Raw genomic sequence first — 13,692 nt, 5'->3', positions numbered from 1 at the left:
ACAATGAATAATGTGACCTAGAAAACAGAGGTCGCAGAATTGATCTGTCACAAGGTCTATCCCACGTCCTCTTGGTTTCAATTATCCACCATGCACAGGGAACAAAGCTCAGATTCCCAGGACCCAACACAAAGGTCTGCAATGAACATGCTCACAGCAACTCCATGCTGTTCACGGGCTACTTCATTGTCATCTTATAAGACACTGAAGATTTTCAGATCTTGGCAATCAATAATAAAGAGGACACCTGTTTCCAAATCTGAATTTGCCTCTTTTTTAGCCATCTCTGTCCAACTATTATGCACTGCGACAGCTTTGTTCTCCTAGCAAATAAGAAACATTTTGGTAGCCTATGTTGTGATTTACACTTGGTAAGTGGCCCTTTATTCCTTGTGCATAGAAGTTTAGGTCTTTAAACATGAATCGAAGCAATGAAGCATTTTTGCTAACACTTAATTCTGCTTGTTCAAATCTCTCCCCTACATATCATCTCGCACCTGATACATGAGAGAGCTATTATAAAATGGACTTCTATGTGTGAGACTTGACTCCCACTGAAACACTTTCGTTGTGTTTGAAGTAGCTTAAAACGTGAACATTAACAGCATCAGCTGGTTTAGAATACTTTGCATTTGGTATGAATTAACATTAGTGGTTAATGAGAAATTTGAACAAACTCCAATCCAGCACCTTTTGGAAGTTATTTTAATCCTGCAGTCTAGCTGTGGGGTATGCCTGCAAGAGACATTTATGGAATCTGCGTGCGGAACACCAAAGCCAGGCTTGTTAGAGTTTATGCACGTCACAGGCTCGAACTTCCCCGAGAGCAAGTGTGGTCAGGTTAGCATAAGGGTTCTGATGAAAAACCAGCTACATTCTTACAACCAGCACTAGTTTGTCTTTCTTCCCTCGAGGAAGAATGCAGGCCTACTCACAAATTTCTACCTGCATGTGCGAGATGCTGCCGCATCCTTGGAGTGACGCTGGATGTGAATGTGGGTGGGGGGCAGAAGGGACAGTCAAGACAGTGGCAACAGGCAAAGCTACCCTCTTCTATTTCTTTTAGAGGATCAAGCTTCTGATTCTTCTTGCTCAGTATGTCCCACGCTTCTTGCTGAGTATGGCTGTTGAAGGGGGACTAAATTATTGATTATTCTTCAGTTCTACATACAACTGAAGAGGAAGCCAGTCCCTCTGAACATCATCATCTCATTCTCTCTGCTTCCACAATTACCCCTAAAATACATCCCGTGTTTTCAGACAGTTTCCGTTTTTTCCACCGAATAAGAAATTCAGCTCGTTACCAGCTTCCTCATGTACCCCGAAACCATGGGGTGTGATTAAATATAACCCAAGAAATGTCCGTAGGTCGAGTGGCCTAATTTGGGCTGACATTTGCTCTCATGTCTGCATCCACTTAGGATCTGAGTGCTTTGTGTCCCAAGAAACACAGGTGCTTGTTCCTTCCAGTTTATAAACACTCCCAGTGGCATAACGCTCTATCTGATCTCCCAAAGAGACTTCCACAAATAGCCAGTGTATACTGGCTTATAAGAAGGTAGCGATGCCACTGGAACCTACTTTCTGAATCCATCACTATCTGCATGAGATCTATGCAATGGCCTTCATCTCATTGTTGACTGCATATCTTACACACACACACCGAAAATCAGCCATAACTAAAATGAAACTGATGCATTTGGGGCAAAGAAGGCACATGTGCCTTGAGTAAATTAATGATTCTAGAAGCCTGTGAATAGAGAGAAGTGAGGGCATTCCAAAGCAAACGTCTTTGAATTTAAGAGAAAGGAGAAAAAGAGGTGTTCTTTCCCCATGCATTTCTCTCTTCCCTCCATTAATCATGGGTTCTGAAATGTGAAGAATTACAGTAGGGTCTGTAGAACCATGCCTGTGGTTCCAGAAAAGACAAGTTGATGGCTCTTCAGAGAAATGTGATGTTTTCAGGGGCCTTCTCATGAAACCTGTGGTCAGTCTTGAGGGAGAGCTGGACACTGTACAGAAAATTCTTTCCAGATAGAAGTTATCTGGAGAACGCTTTTATTTCTGAGTCTCCCCCTACCTGCCCCCCTACCCAAAAATCTAAGAAGACAGTGATGACCATAGGACACACACTTATTTCCAACACCAAAAAGCATCTATGCATTTTGACCTGTATCAATGTCAGCTGAAGTTTGACTGGATGAGAAAATACTGATAAAGTATCACTTTTGAAATCTGAACACCCTGGATTTCAGGGTAAAAACTTACAGAATGACTTAAGAACTAAAGCCCTATTTATTTTACTATATGACGTGTGACTACTAGTAGAGTATGAATTACTAGTTGTCAAAGATGTTGCTTAGCAGTTAGGAACGTAAATCCCCAAATATAATAATGAGAGATCTGAATTCAGGGTAACCTTGGGCCAAGCACCTACATTTTTAACCAAGGTTTCCAACTTAATGGAATTTTCAAAATTTAACAGAGTTTTTGTAACCCATATGCAGATTTCAAGGAAAAGATCGTAGATGGCTGACATGTAAATAAGCAATCAATCTTTTTTATTTTTTATTTATTTATTTATTATTTTTTTTTTTTTTTTTGAGAAAGAGTTTTGCTCTGTCGCCCAGGCTGGAGAGCAGTGGCGCGATTTCAGCTCACTGAAAGCTCCGCCTTCCGGGTTACACCATTCTCCTGCCTCAGCCTCTGGAGTAGCTGGAACTACAGGCGCCCGTCACCACACCCGGCTAATTTTTTGTATTTTTTTTTGGTAGAGACGGGGTTTCACCATGTTAGCCAGAATGGTCTGGATCTCCTGACCTCGTGATCTGCCCGCCTTGGCCTCCCAAAGCGCTGAGATTACAGGCGTGAGCCACCGCGCCCAGCCAGCAATCAATCTTAACATGAGAATTGATTTTAAATTGGTATGGCATCCAGAAACCTCATGATTTGTTCCACCATTTTTAGAATACTAAATGCTCACTTGTCTTTAAGATCTTATCCAGAGCTATCATATTAAGTTTAGGACTATTCCTCTACCTGAAGTTAAAATAGAATATATTTGTTCTAAAAATGCTAGTGTTAATGGGTTGCTATAGAAATTTTAAAAAGGTTAGAAATGTTTATACTCAAAAACTGCAACCAGGTAGATTATTTTTCTCCGGTAATAAGCACATAGACTTGAAATGTGAATTTTTTTTTTTACAAGCACAAGATAAGAGAAAATGAGTATCTCTAAAATAAAAAAATAAAATAAAATCATTGAAAAATAAAAATGAGAGAAACAAGCTCTCCAATTCAAGTAACTGAAATGGACACAATTCTTCCTTGCTGTTTCACTTCGGGGAGTCCCAAGCGGTACAAGGCTTTGCTTTCCTGCATTGTACTTCTCAAACTCTCTTCCTGCACTAGACCTTCTGGAGTCTGCCCTTCTTGTCTTCTTCTTCCATCCTTTTTGGAATTCGACACTTTTTCCTTTGCAACCAGCATGGAGAACTACAACATAGTTGTTTCAGTTGATTGTACTTAATTCTTTTATCATGCCCTCTTAGCTGCCTCCCAGCTCCCATTTTTTAAACAACAGAAGAGAAATGTGCCTCACACAGAAATAATCTGTTAACTGTGACTCAAGTGGGAGCAACAGAAGCAGACTTCTCCGGGGAAGCACGCACACATGGGTCAGCATCTGGGACAGGCAGCTTGCGCTTACCTTTGCCTCCACTGTTACTTGTGTGAACTACTAGCTTCATCACCACCAAGGGACTGCTCAAATTCTCCTGTTTCCTCCCTAGACATGCCCTTCAATAGATATTAAGATAATTTTTATACTATTTTTCAGATGCTCAAAATATTATTGAGGAAAGACCCCAGTTATGTAATTCCAAGATGGTGAACTGACATGACAGCTTCCCATTCCTCCCTCACTGTCTATCTCCTCCATAAAATATAAGTGAAAGTGGTAACCTGAGTTTAAACGCATGTGCAGACTACTGGGTACAAAGCAGATACCCAGTAAAAACTTACTCAACTTTGTCCAAATTCCTTATCTCCACACCTAACCCACTATTACAGTTATTCATGGATGCCTGTGGAGTTAACTGAAAGGGAATAGAGTAGCTATTTAGGTTCCCTCTTTTAACCAAAATCATCACTGGGAATTTTGGTAAATGCCACATGTAAAAGTTTTAAATTTGTCATTTCTGTACTTGCTGTCAAGTTGTAACTCTCAACAAAGTTGTTCTTGAGGGAAAAGTGCTATCTCCCTTTAAAAATTCTGATAACTTTTTACTCTTGATCTTGAAACTCATCATTTGGCCAGAACTGGAAGGAGTGTCACCCTAAAATAACTTGCATTTAAAACAGTTAAACAGTAAAAATGCAAAAGAGTTAAAATTTTGATGTATTCCTGTAGAGTTTGTAATCTGAATACACCTCCACATCTCTATAATTAAAGCAGAAATTAGCATTTGGCTGTGCCCAAGGGAAAGAGGGAAACAGGGAGAAAAAGAGAAGCATTTTTTATCATTATTGGTTTGTTGTACACTTCACCCATGCTTTTAAAATGTAAGCAACATTTAATCTTCAAAATGAAAAAAAAAAAGACAAATTTTTCTAATGCCAAAATATAAGATTAAAATACTTGTAAAATAAAATGTTAGTGTGAAATGGGACTTTTTTTCTTACATCAAAAAGGAAACATTTTAGACTTGCTTTTCTTCTGTAAATCCTCCCATCTCACTAATATTTACAACAATCCAGAGTAGCATTTATGAGACACTGAAAAAGGGAGGAAATCCTTTTTCAAGATATGAAGTCAGAACCTGAATGTAGACGTTGGACACAGAAGTCCTCAACCACAAACCTGTCCTCCAGCTCTAGAGGGAGTAAGGCTGTATTACCAACCTTGAGATTTTTCATTACATTTTCCCCTTATTGGGTGTTAAATTCTTTCCAAGAATGTTCTACTTGTAAAAATGATTTTATTCTAGCTACAAAACATTTCATTTAAGAAAACCACATTTTATATCCTTGTGTGAAATGCTGCCAAAAGCCATCAAGATATAGAGACATCAGATTTTAAAAACATAAATCTAATCATATGCCCTTGAAACAGTATGAACATTTAACAGAGTGACATGATATCATTATTACATTTGTTTGTCATGAGATGAAAGGCCTGGAGGCAGATGGTGATTAACAATAGTTCCTGAGCTTCTAAAGAAATTTTAAAATGAAATGACTAACTGCTTAAAATAATGAATTCTTCAAGAACGCCCTTTCTGTTTCATTGATGTCTTTCATCCCATCTATCTCCTTAAAGAATCTCAGGCAGAAAAAAAAAAAAAAGCAGGGGGCTTCCTTTAAGCCACTGAAAAATGGGATCTGATGGAATCTTCCCGTAATTCCCGATGTTTTCCAAGGTTACTTTCTTCTTGCTGGTTTCGCCTCTCAATGGTTATTCTGTATTTCTTCCTGGGTAAAGGGAAAGTGAATGTCGTAATAAAACTTGCTACAAAATACCACGGTTTCTCTTACAAAGAGTACCCTCAAGGGACATCTGGGTTTGAGTTGATAAATGAGAAGTGACAGAATATGAAACCCTGGTCAGAGATTAAAGTAGTGTGCCCCCAGGCATGATGCCCTTATTCAAGAGAGAAAATTGCCATGCTTTTCCAAATACCATAGAACAAGCCTTCCCCTTCTTCCCTGGGTGCCTTGGGGGTTAGGTCTTGTCTATTCGGCTACAGAAGTTCTCCCTGACTCCCAGGATATGCCCTAGATAAAAATCAAATTACATGTACTGTGGCCAAAGGAACAGGAATACAATGTTCCCACAAAGGGTCACATACGCCTAGTTACAATCCCATGCAGAAATAAAGAAACCTTGCTCTAAAGACTTATGAATAAACCACAAACTCAACCACCAAAGATTACAAAGGAGTGGACCACCCTCACGGGGCAGAACGATCGGTACCTTGAACACACACACATCACTACAATTTTGCAGCCTTGGAGCTTAACCACAGTGGCAAATGAGCATGTGGGCTCTCCAGATACTGAGCACAGACCAGCCTGAGAGCATGGGCTACGCAAAGCTCCCTCCTCCTCTTTAAGGTGAGCCCCGGCACCTAATTCTGAATTGGAGAAAGCCTGAGAAGGGAGAAGTTTATTTCCCCCTTTATCCAGATTCCCTCCCTGACTGCTTCACTTGGTGGGTGGTAGGAATTCTTGTCAGAATATCTGTGATCAAAGGGCTGGACACAGTGGCTCACACCTGTAATCCCAGCACTTTGGGAGGCCAAGGTGGACGGATCACTTGAGGTCAGGAGTTCAAGACCAGCCTAGCCAACATGGTGAAACCCCGTCTCCGCTAAAACTATAAAAAATTAGCCAGCCAAGGTGGTCTGCACCTGTAATCCCACCTACTCGTGAGGCTGAGGCAGGAGAATTGCTTGAACCCAGGAGGTGGAGGTTGCAGTGAATAGAGATCGTGCCACTGCACTTCAGCCTAGGTAATAGAACAAGTGAGACTCCATCTCTAAAAAATAAAAAAATAAAAGATAAAAAACAAAAATCTGTGACTAAAGGGCAGCAGCAGCTCTCTGTCCCACAGTGAGATGTAACTGAAACCCATGACCCCAGCACCCAGTATGCTAAACCACTGACCACCAAACCTAGAGTCACACCAAAAGAATGGCTGAGATTTTTTAACCACTATGCTTCCTGGGTGAAAGAAGGATGTGGACAAGTCACAAATAGAATCAAGCAAAAACAAATGACAAAGACAGTAGAAGAGAGTGAATTGTACCTTTACAAACGGTCCTCACCTGAAAAAGTAGAAGGCCATTAGCAAGCCAGCTCCTAGTAAGGCCCCCACAACAATTCCTGTCACTGCCGATTCTTCTAGGCCACCTGCTTGGAAAAGAAGCATAGATAACCAGGGTTCATTTTGAGATACACTTAGAAATGCCTCGAGTTTCATTCATTGCAAGATGTCCCTCGATTTCCCACTGGAGGCAACTTTTCCTTTTTCAGAAATAGTTTCTAAGGGACGGTACACTTGTTTTTTGTTTTATGTCTTTGTTTGTTTTTGCCTAGTGCAAAGCTTAAGAACCATTTGAGAAAATGCTAGATAAACAAGCACACTATTAAGAGTGTGGATACAATGAGAACAGAAGAAAATTCAAGAATCAGAGGAAAACTGGAAGTGAAGAATTCAGATATAGCCACTCTCTTTTGAGTTTAAAGTCAAAGAATTGGGAGGCCAAGGTGGGTGGATCACCTGAGGTCAAGAGTTAGAGACCAGCCTGGTCAACATGGTGAAACCCCATTTCTACTAAAAATACAAAAATTAGCTGAATGTGGTGGCAGGCACCTGTAATCCCAGCTACTTGGGAGGCTGAGGCAGGAGAATCACTTGGACCCGGAAGGTGGAGATTGCAACGTGCCGAGATTGCACCACTGCACACCAGCCTGGGTGACACAGCAAGACTCCATCTCAAAAATAAATAAATAAATAAATAAAGTAAGTAAGTAAGTAAGTCAAAGAAGACAACCAGATGGACCAGGGCACTGACCCAGGGCTTCTTATTTTCACAGATGGATGGTGACACTTCAAAGTGCTAGAAGATTTGATGAAAAATTCACTGGGTCAATGTTCTGTTTTTAGATGTTCTCTCACCAAAGCCAGAGTTTCATGTCAAAATGTCCTACATAGCTTTGTGAAAATGTGGATGACACTTTGAAACAATCAAGTTCAGTGGTGTCCCAGTTATAGAAAAATGATAAATAGCTAGCTTGTATCTAGAGTTTAGTATGCAGCCTTCGATACGTCATCTTGTGTAATCCTCAAAATAGTCCTAAGCTTTGGGCACTTTTCTTTCTCTTTACACATTGGAAAACTGCTTAAAAAGCTGAAGGAACACTCCTAGGGTCACAAAACCAGCAAGTAACAACAGTGAGATTTCAAATACAGGCCCAATCTCCCCAGTGTGTTCTTAACACACTTCCTCCTTAATTCCTTCCCGTAATTATTGCATAGACATAAATACCTAACAGTTTAAAAGATGCTTTCAAAAGCACACATATATTAGCCTGAAATGATCAAGTGGCCTCCTGAAAGACCTATATTCACTTTGTTCTCCCTCACTACCTTATTCTCTGAAACAATGATTTCTAACAACTTTCCTGTTTGTAAGCTACTTATGAGGACATTCACTTGCTTCTCTACTTGTATACAAAGCTGCTCATAAGTAACACATCTTACACTTATTTGCCAATGTGTAAATGTTCAGATGTTTAAGGGATGTTATCTCTTTGGTTCTGAGGAGCTAGAAAGTAACCACAAACTTGGAAAATCAGAAGACTTGTTATGAGAGATGAATAAGCAAGTGATATTTACTAATTGTATTTTGATTTTCTCTAAAAGTGGAAGCATGACCTAGCCAAGAGATTATAGTAAGAGATGTAAAAATAGGGAGAAACATTCTACCATTGTGGAAGAGAAGGCTGGAAGGGAAAGAAGACCTGAAAGCCTCTGCTAAAGGCAAGATGCCAGTTTGTGAACTGTTCCCTCTGATATTTTACCACATCAGAGAAAGAAATGTAAACTTCCAAAATGTAAGCCCTAGAAACACTTGGGTTTTAAACTTACATTACGCTGAGGTTACAGGTGATGACATACATAGCAAATTAAGTCTCTAGACTTACATGATTTGCAGGGAGAGCTGTTTGTGTGCTCTACAATTCGGTTTTCATCTATTCTCAGTTTTAAAGGGCCCCAAGGATATTTGACATTCGGCCGCATTTCAAAACGACCTTCTTTTCCAAAGTAATCACCAATAACCTATATAGAGGCAAAAAAAAAAAAAACAAATAGACAAACCGAAAGGTCAAAGGAGGCACAAAGCTCGCAGCCTTCCACAGCTATTCCCCAAAATACACAGCCTGATCTAAACTGGCTGCCTCTGGGCATTTCATCAAATCACCGTCTCCAGGGCAAGGACAGCAAGTGCTTCAGAAAGTGCGGTACATAGGGCAGGTTCCTCGGTTGTCCACACTGATGGTCATTGTGTGTTCTGGGGACTTTGTAAGTCAAGATTTGAAGTCACTAATGGTGCTCTCAAGAGGGCATTAAGAGCGGTCGTGCCAGAGCAGAAGGAGGTGGGAAGTGGTGAGAGTGGTGCCCCTGGGCCCTGCCCTCACTGAAGGCCCAGCCCTGTCAGCGCTGCCCCTAGGATTCTTCAGTCACTACCACCTAGTGGAAAGGAATAATCTTGAAATTCCTGGCTTTTGCTTTGTTCATCGGACAGGGCACTGTCCCACCCACCTGTCCCAGAGCAGCCCACCCCGTCAGCCAATTGTAAGGCCCAAGTTACTTTCAGGGACATGTGAAGGACAGCCAGGGTCCACTGTATACCCGATTTAAGCATATGACAGGTACCCAGCCTCACAGCCCCCAATTGTTCAACATATAATGAAAGAATGTCTTTCAGGAACCTCCTGTTTGACCGCTTCCGGTTGCCAGACTATTCCTTCAAGAGTTGCACTCTCCTCTCTGATGAATCCACCCTATGTGCACCCCCATTTCCAGGCTGAATTCTCTTTCTCTTAGTTGGCTCCTCTGGCCGCTGGAAAATCGTTATTCTGTTATGGTTTGATTCCATGGTTATCCCTCAGTTTCTGGTTAAAATGATTGTTTGATCAGCTCCCCAAGCCCCAATCTAGAAGTGCCTTCACACCCAGGTTCTCGAGAGTCATTGCTCTTCTGTCTGAAAACAAGCATATGGCTCCCGAGTGGCTGGGGACATCTCCTCCCCTTCTCCTGACCGAGGTGCAGCAGGTTCTCACAGGCCACGTCAGGTCTAGAGGAAGCCTAGATCGCCACCAAAATATAACAATCACTGGCGTGCACTGGGCACTTGCCAACGGCTTTATACACCTTCACCCGTGCAACCTCACAATGGACTCTGATGAACTGTCGCCACCCACCTTTCCCAGGGGGGTAACCAGGAATACAGATGAAACACAGGCCACTCAGTGGGCAAAAAAATCATTCATTAAACATAGCGAGGGTGACTCCTGCTGCTTCAGAACTTCCCACAAGAGCCAGGCATCTATTAGGTTGGTGCAAAAGTAATTGAGGTTTTGGCCATTAAAAATAAAATAATTAAAAATAATGGCAAAAGCCACATTACTTTTGCACCAACCTGATACATACAAAGAGGAAAACAGCAAGTCCCATATGCCAGGTCCCATGAAGAGCACCAGAGCGATGACCCTGGGAGCCAACGATCAAGGAAACCGAGGAAGTGGCATTCTTTGCTGAAGCACTGCATATGTGTATAATTGTACATGTATATTTGTAATTTAAAATGTACATAGTACTTTTCTAGGTTTCATTTGATCTGTCCCCATAACAATAATCATGTGACACCAGCCAGGAAGACATGATGATTTCCATGTTACAGATGAGGAAACTGAGGCAGAGAGTTCACACTCCCAAGCACACAAGAGTCATCTTTGTGTCCGGGGCACTCTTTTCTCTTCACAATGTTATTCTGAAACTACATCACCTCTGGAAACGTGAACACACGTTGAGTTTGCCACCACCCACCCTCCCACTCCCCGAGAAAACTCAAATCTTAAGGGAGGAAGCTTAGTTTCACTTTACTGATTTCACCCGAACACCCTCATCCATAAGACTAAGGTGTGATTCTTCGCCACTTGAAGGGTAGGATTTCCTCACTTAGAATAAACATGGAACCATTTCCTGAAGTCTTCCTGGATACCCTCAATCAAAAGTTGAGGTTTTTCAACGCATTTCTACTTGGAAGCTGCATTGGAGACAGCTCTTTGGCCACCAGAACAAATGGATTCCTCAGAGTCCCCACGAGCAGAAGGAGCAACTGGTGCAGAGGTCTCACGTGCTCACCTCCTGGGTGCCCGCCTCCACATCAGTCATGGCAATCACAGAGAAATCCCCGTATCGGTCTCCATTGGCATCTATGGACACCTGACCGGCGATACCTACAGGACCAGAAGCGAAGAACTCAACGTTGGTTACTTAAAATACCTCTATCTACCAACAAAAACAAGAGAATGAATTGGCAGGATTTTTTAAACAAACTCATGCCACAGGGAATCTCATCAGACTCTGAGCATTTTTGTTGGCATTTTGGAAAGACATTGTAATTTCATCTGCGTCTGCATTCCTAAATTCTTAACATTTCTCCATTTAAAAATGAAAAGAAAAAGAAATAAATGATCTTCTTTGGGGAATATGTTTGAAAAAAAGATTAAGGCTAATCCTGAAAGCAGCGTGCTTATCCCAGAGTTTTGTATTAATTTTTTTTTTAATTGCAGAGTTAGAAGTGGAGGTAGGGTACATTTATAGATTTGCCACGGGTTTGCGTTATCATTGGACGAACATTATAAAAGAAAAATCATTCCAGGGCCAGGACTCAGTGAATGTGCTTTTTCCAGGCTGCTTTAATACACAGGAGAGCAGCAGGCCTGCTTTCTGGGTCACCAGAGCCAATACCTAAGAAAAGCTATTCTTCTTTATCCCGGTTGAGTTCTTCGCTGATTGTTTATCCAAACATTCTCTGGACGCTTAGTACTGAATTAGTGCTGCAGCTGAGGCAAAGATGAATTGAACACATTCTCCGCTCTAGAGAGGGGCAGCCTGGACTGGGGATTTAGCTTGTTCACACCAGAATCTAACCCCTTGTATTCAAATACCAATTTTTACATTTACATAGCTCCATGACTTTGGACAAGGAAATTAGCCCTCTAAGCCTCAGTCTCCACAACTGTAAAATGGGCATAATAGTACCTCCCTAGCAAGAGGCCGTGGAGAAGATTAAATGACATAAAACAAATAAAGCACTTTCAGCACATTTAAGGGAAGTTAATTGTTTTCATCTACTGTCATTATTACTATCACTATTATTACTACTGTTTATTTTATAATTACTCTTGGTAGAGAAGACCTGACTGTGCCCACATCACTCAGAGGAGGAGCCAGCACATCAAGCTGGAGAATCAGGGAGGACTCAGTGAAAGAGCAGGAATTTTATAGGGATGTTGGAGGAAGTCTGAGATTGGGCAAGCAGTAATCAAGAAGTGGGAGAGAGGCTGAAAGGCTGGCCTGGGTGTATCTACCAAGGCACAGAGGCCCAAAGAAACCAGAGGAATTGTGAGATTTCTGGGAAGATGGCCCATGTGGACAAAGGGAGTCAGTGACACATAAGGCTGGAACCAGGTGGCCAGAGAATGGAGGGCCTTGTGTATCCACTCCACTTGCTTTGGCCTATAATGGTGGCTCAGAGCAGCTAACCAATAAAACAAATATATGTTATTGGCTGATATTAAATATGTCTGTGTCATAATTCTCATTCACTGAGTAAGAGATTACATACATCAGCCCCATTTTAATGAACTAAAGTTATTTCCTTTTCAGCTGGGGAGAGTTTGGTGTAATTCTTAATTGGCCTTTCTATTGATTTGGTTCTCTGATTTGGTTCTCTCTGGAAGTACTGACTCCTGTAGTAAAATGAACGTCTGGGAAAAAGGATCCCAAGGGAAAGTTCCATCCTCTAGTGTGGCTTGGAGAGGGCAGGTATTTGGGTTTACTGTCCTTTGGGTTGTGGTTTGAAGGCCCACTGATTTTTCCAGACTTTGGTCTACTTTACCAGAAACAGAATGGAAGCTACCATTCACTTTGATTTTTTTGTCTTCTTAATATAGACTGGTTACAAAGGGTACACCTACCATAAACTTGTGTATCCTTGACAGCCTATAAAACTCTTAAGTGATAAATAGGCTTAAAATATATAGCTATTGGCCATCCAAAAGCATTTGTCATTCTGTTGAGAGGTGTTTGTGATGTTGCGTCCTGCTAAGTATTTTGCAGAGCATTTTATAAGATGAGGTGGCCCTAGTCATTTAAGACCTATTGTACCTTAAAGCTGTTGCAATTCTGCCAAGAAATGGGGTGAGAATCCTCAGGGTGGCCAATTAGCAAAGTGAGACTTCACCTGAGAGTATCATACATAAGGTGAGATTATCAGGCTTACAGCAGAATTTTCCTGTACATAAGTAATGAGACTTTCCACCCCATTTCTATTTGGCTATAGTGGAGCCCAAAGTTGAAGCCACAGTTCTATTTACCTTGTCACTCTGACCTCTCACACAGAGGAAATCCAGCTTCTTCCCAGCCATTTATTGAAATGAGAGTTGATCACAGGGTTCATGGCAATAAAAGTCAAATTTGGCCGGGCGCGGTGATCCTGTAATCCTGTAATCCCAGCACTTTGGGAGGCCGAGACGGGCAGATCACGAGGTCAGGAGATCAAGACCATCTTGGCTAACACGGTGAAACCCCGTCTCTACTAAAAAATACAAAAAGCTAGCCGGGCGAGGTGGCGGGCGCCTGTAGTCCCAGCTACTCGGGAGGCTGAGGCAGGAGAATGGCGTAAACCCGGGAAGCGGAGCTTGCAGTGAGCTGAGATCTGGCCACTGCACTCCAGCCTAGGCGACAGAGCGAGACTCCATCTCAAAAAAAAAAAAAAAAAAAAAAAAGCCAAATTTGTCAAATCACAGCCAGAGTATTTTTCCCTTGACAACTCGAATGGTGACCAATACAGTTAAAATTGTTTTTAATTTTAGGAAGATTTGGGTTTTTCTTCA

At 41.6% G+C, this 13,692-nt stretch overlaps 1 protein-coding gene across 2 annotated transcripts in view; it reads right to left on the bottom strand.

Annotated features, from left to right (window-relative positions):
- Positions 1-4,998: 4,998 nt before the first annotated feature.
- NPR3 (natriuretic peptide receptor 3) overlaps positions 4,999-13,692 on the bottom strand; it is a 78,854-nt gene continuing 70,160 nt past the window's right edge. Inside the window, exons 5-8 of one of the 2 annotated variants that reach the window (XM_011952561.1) lie at positions 10,934-11,028; positions 8,710-8,845; positions 6,828-6,915; positions 4,999-5,472 (exon numbers count right to left, since the gene is read on the bottom strand). In XM_011952561.1, coding sequence (XP_011807951.1) covers positions 5,361-5,472; positions 6,828-6,915; positions 8,710-8,845; positions 10,934-11,028 — 431 coding nt within the window. In that variant the 3' untranslated portion in view covers positions 4,999-5,360. The remainder of the gene's footprint in view (positions 5,473-6,827; positions 6,916-8,709; positions 8,846-10,933; positions 11,029-13,692) is intronic. The other variant, XM_011952562.1, reaches the window with a different exon arrangement.

Source organism: Colobus angolensis, unplaced genomic scaffold, assembly GCF_000951035.1.
Source record: "Colobus angolensis palliatus isolate OR3802 unplaced genomic scaffold, Cang.pa_1.0 Scaffold341, whole genome shotgun sequence".
In the NCBI taxonomy this organism is placed as follows: domain Eukaryota; kingdom Metazoa; phylum Chordata; class Mammalia; order Primates; family Cercopithecidae; genus Colobus; species Colobus angolensis.
Note: the sequence above shows the minus strand (reverse complement) of the source record. Positions and strands in the feature narration are given on the sequence as shown.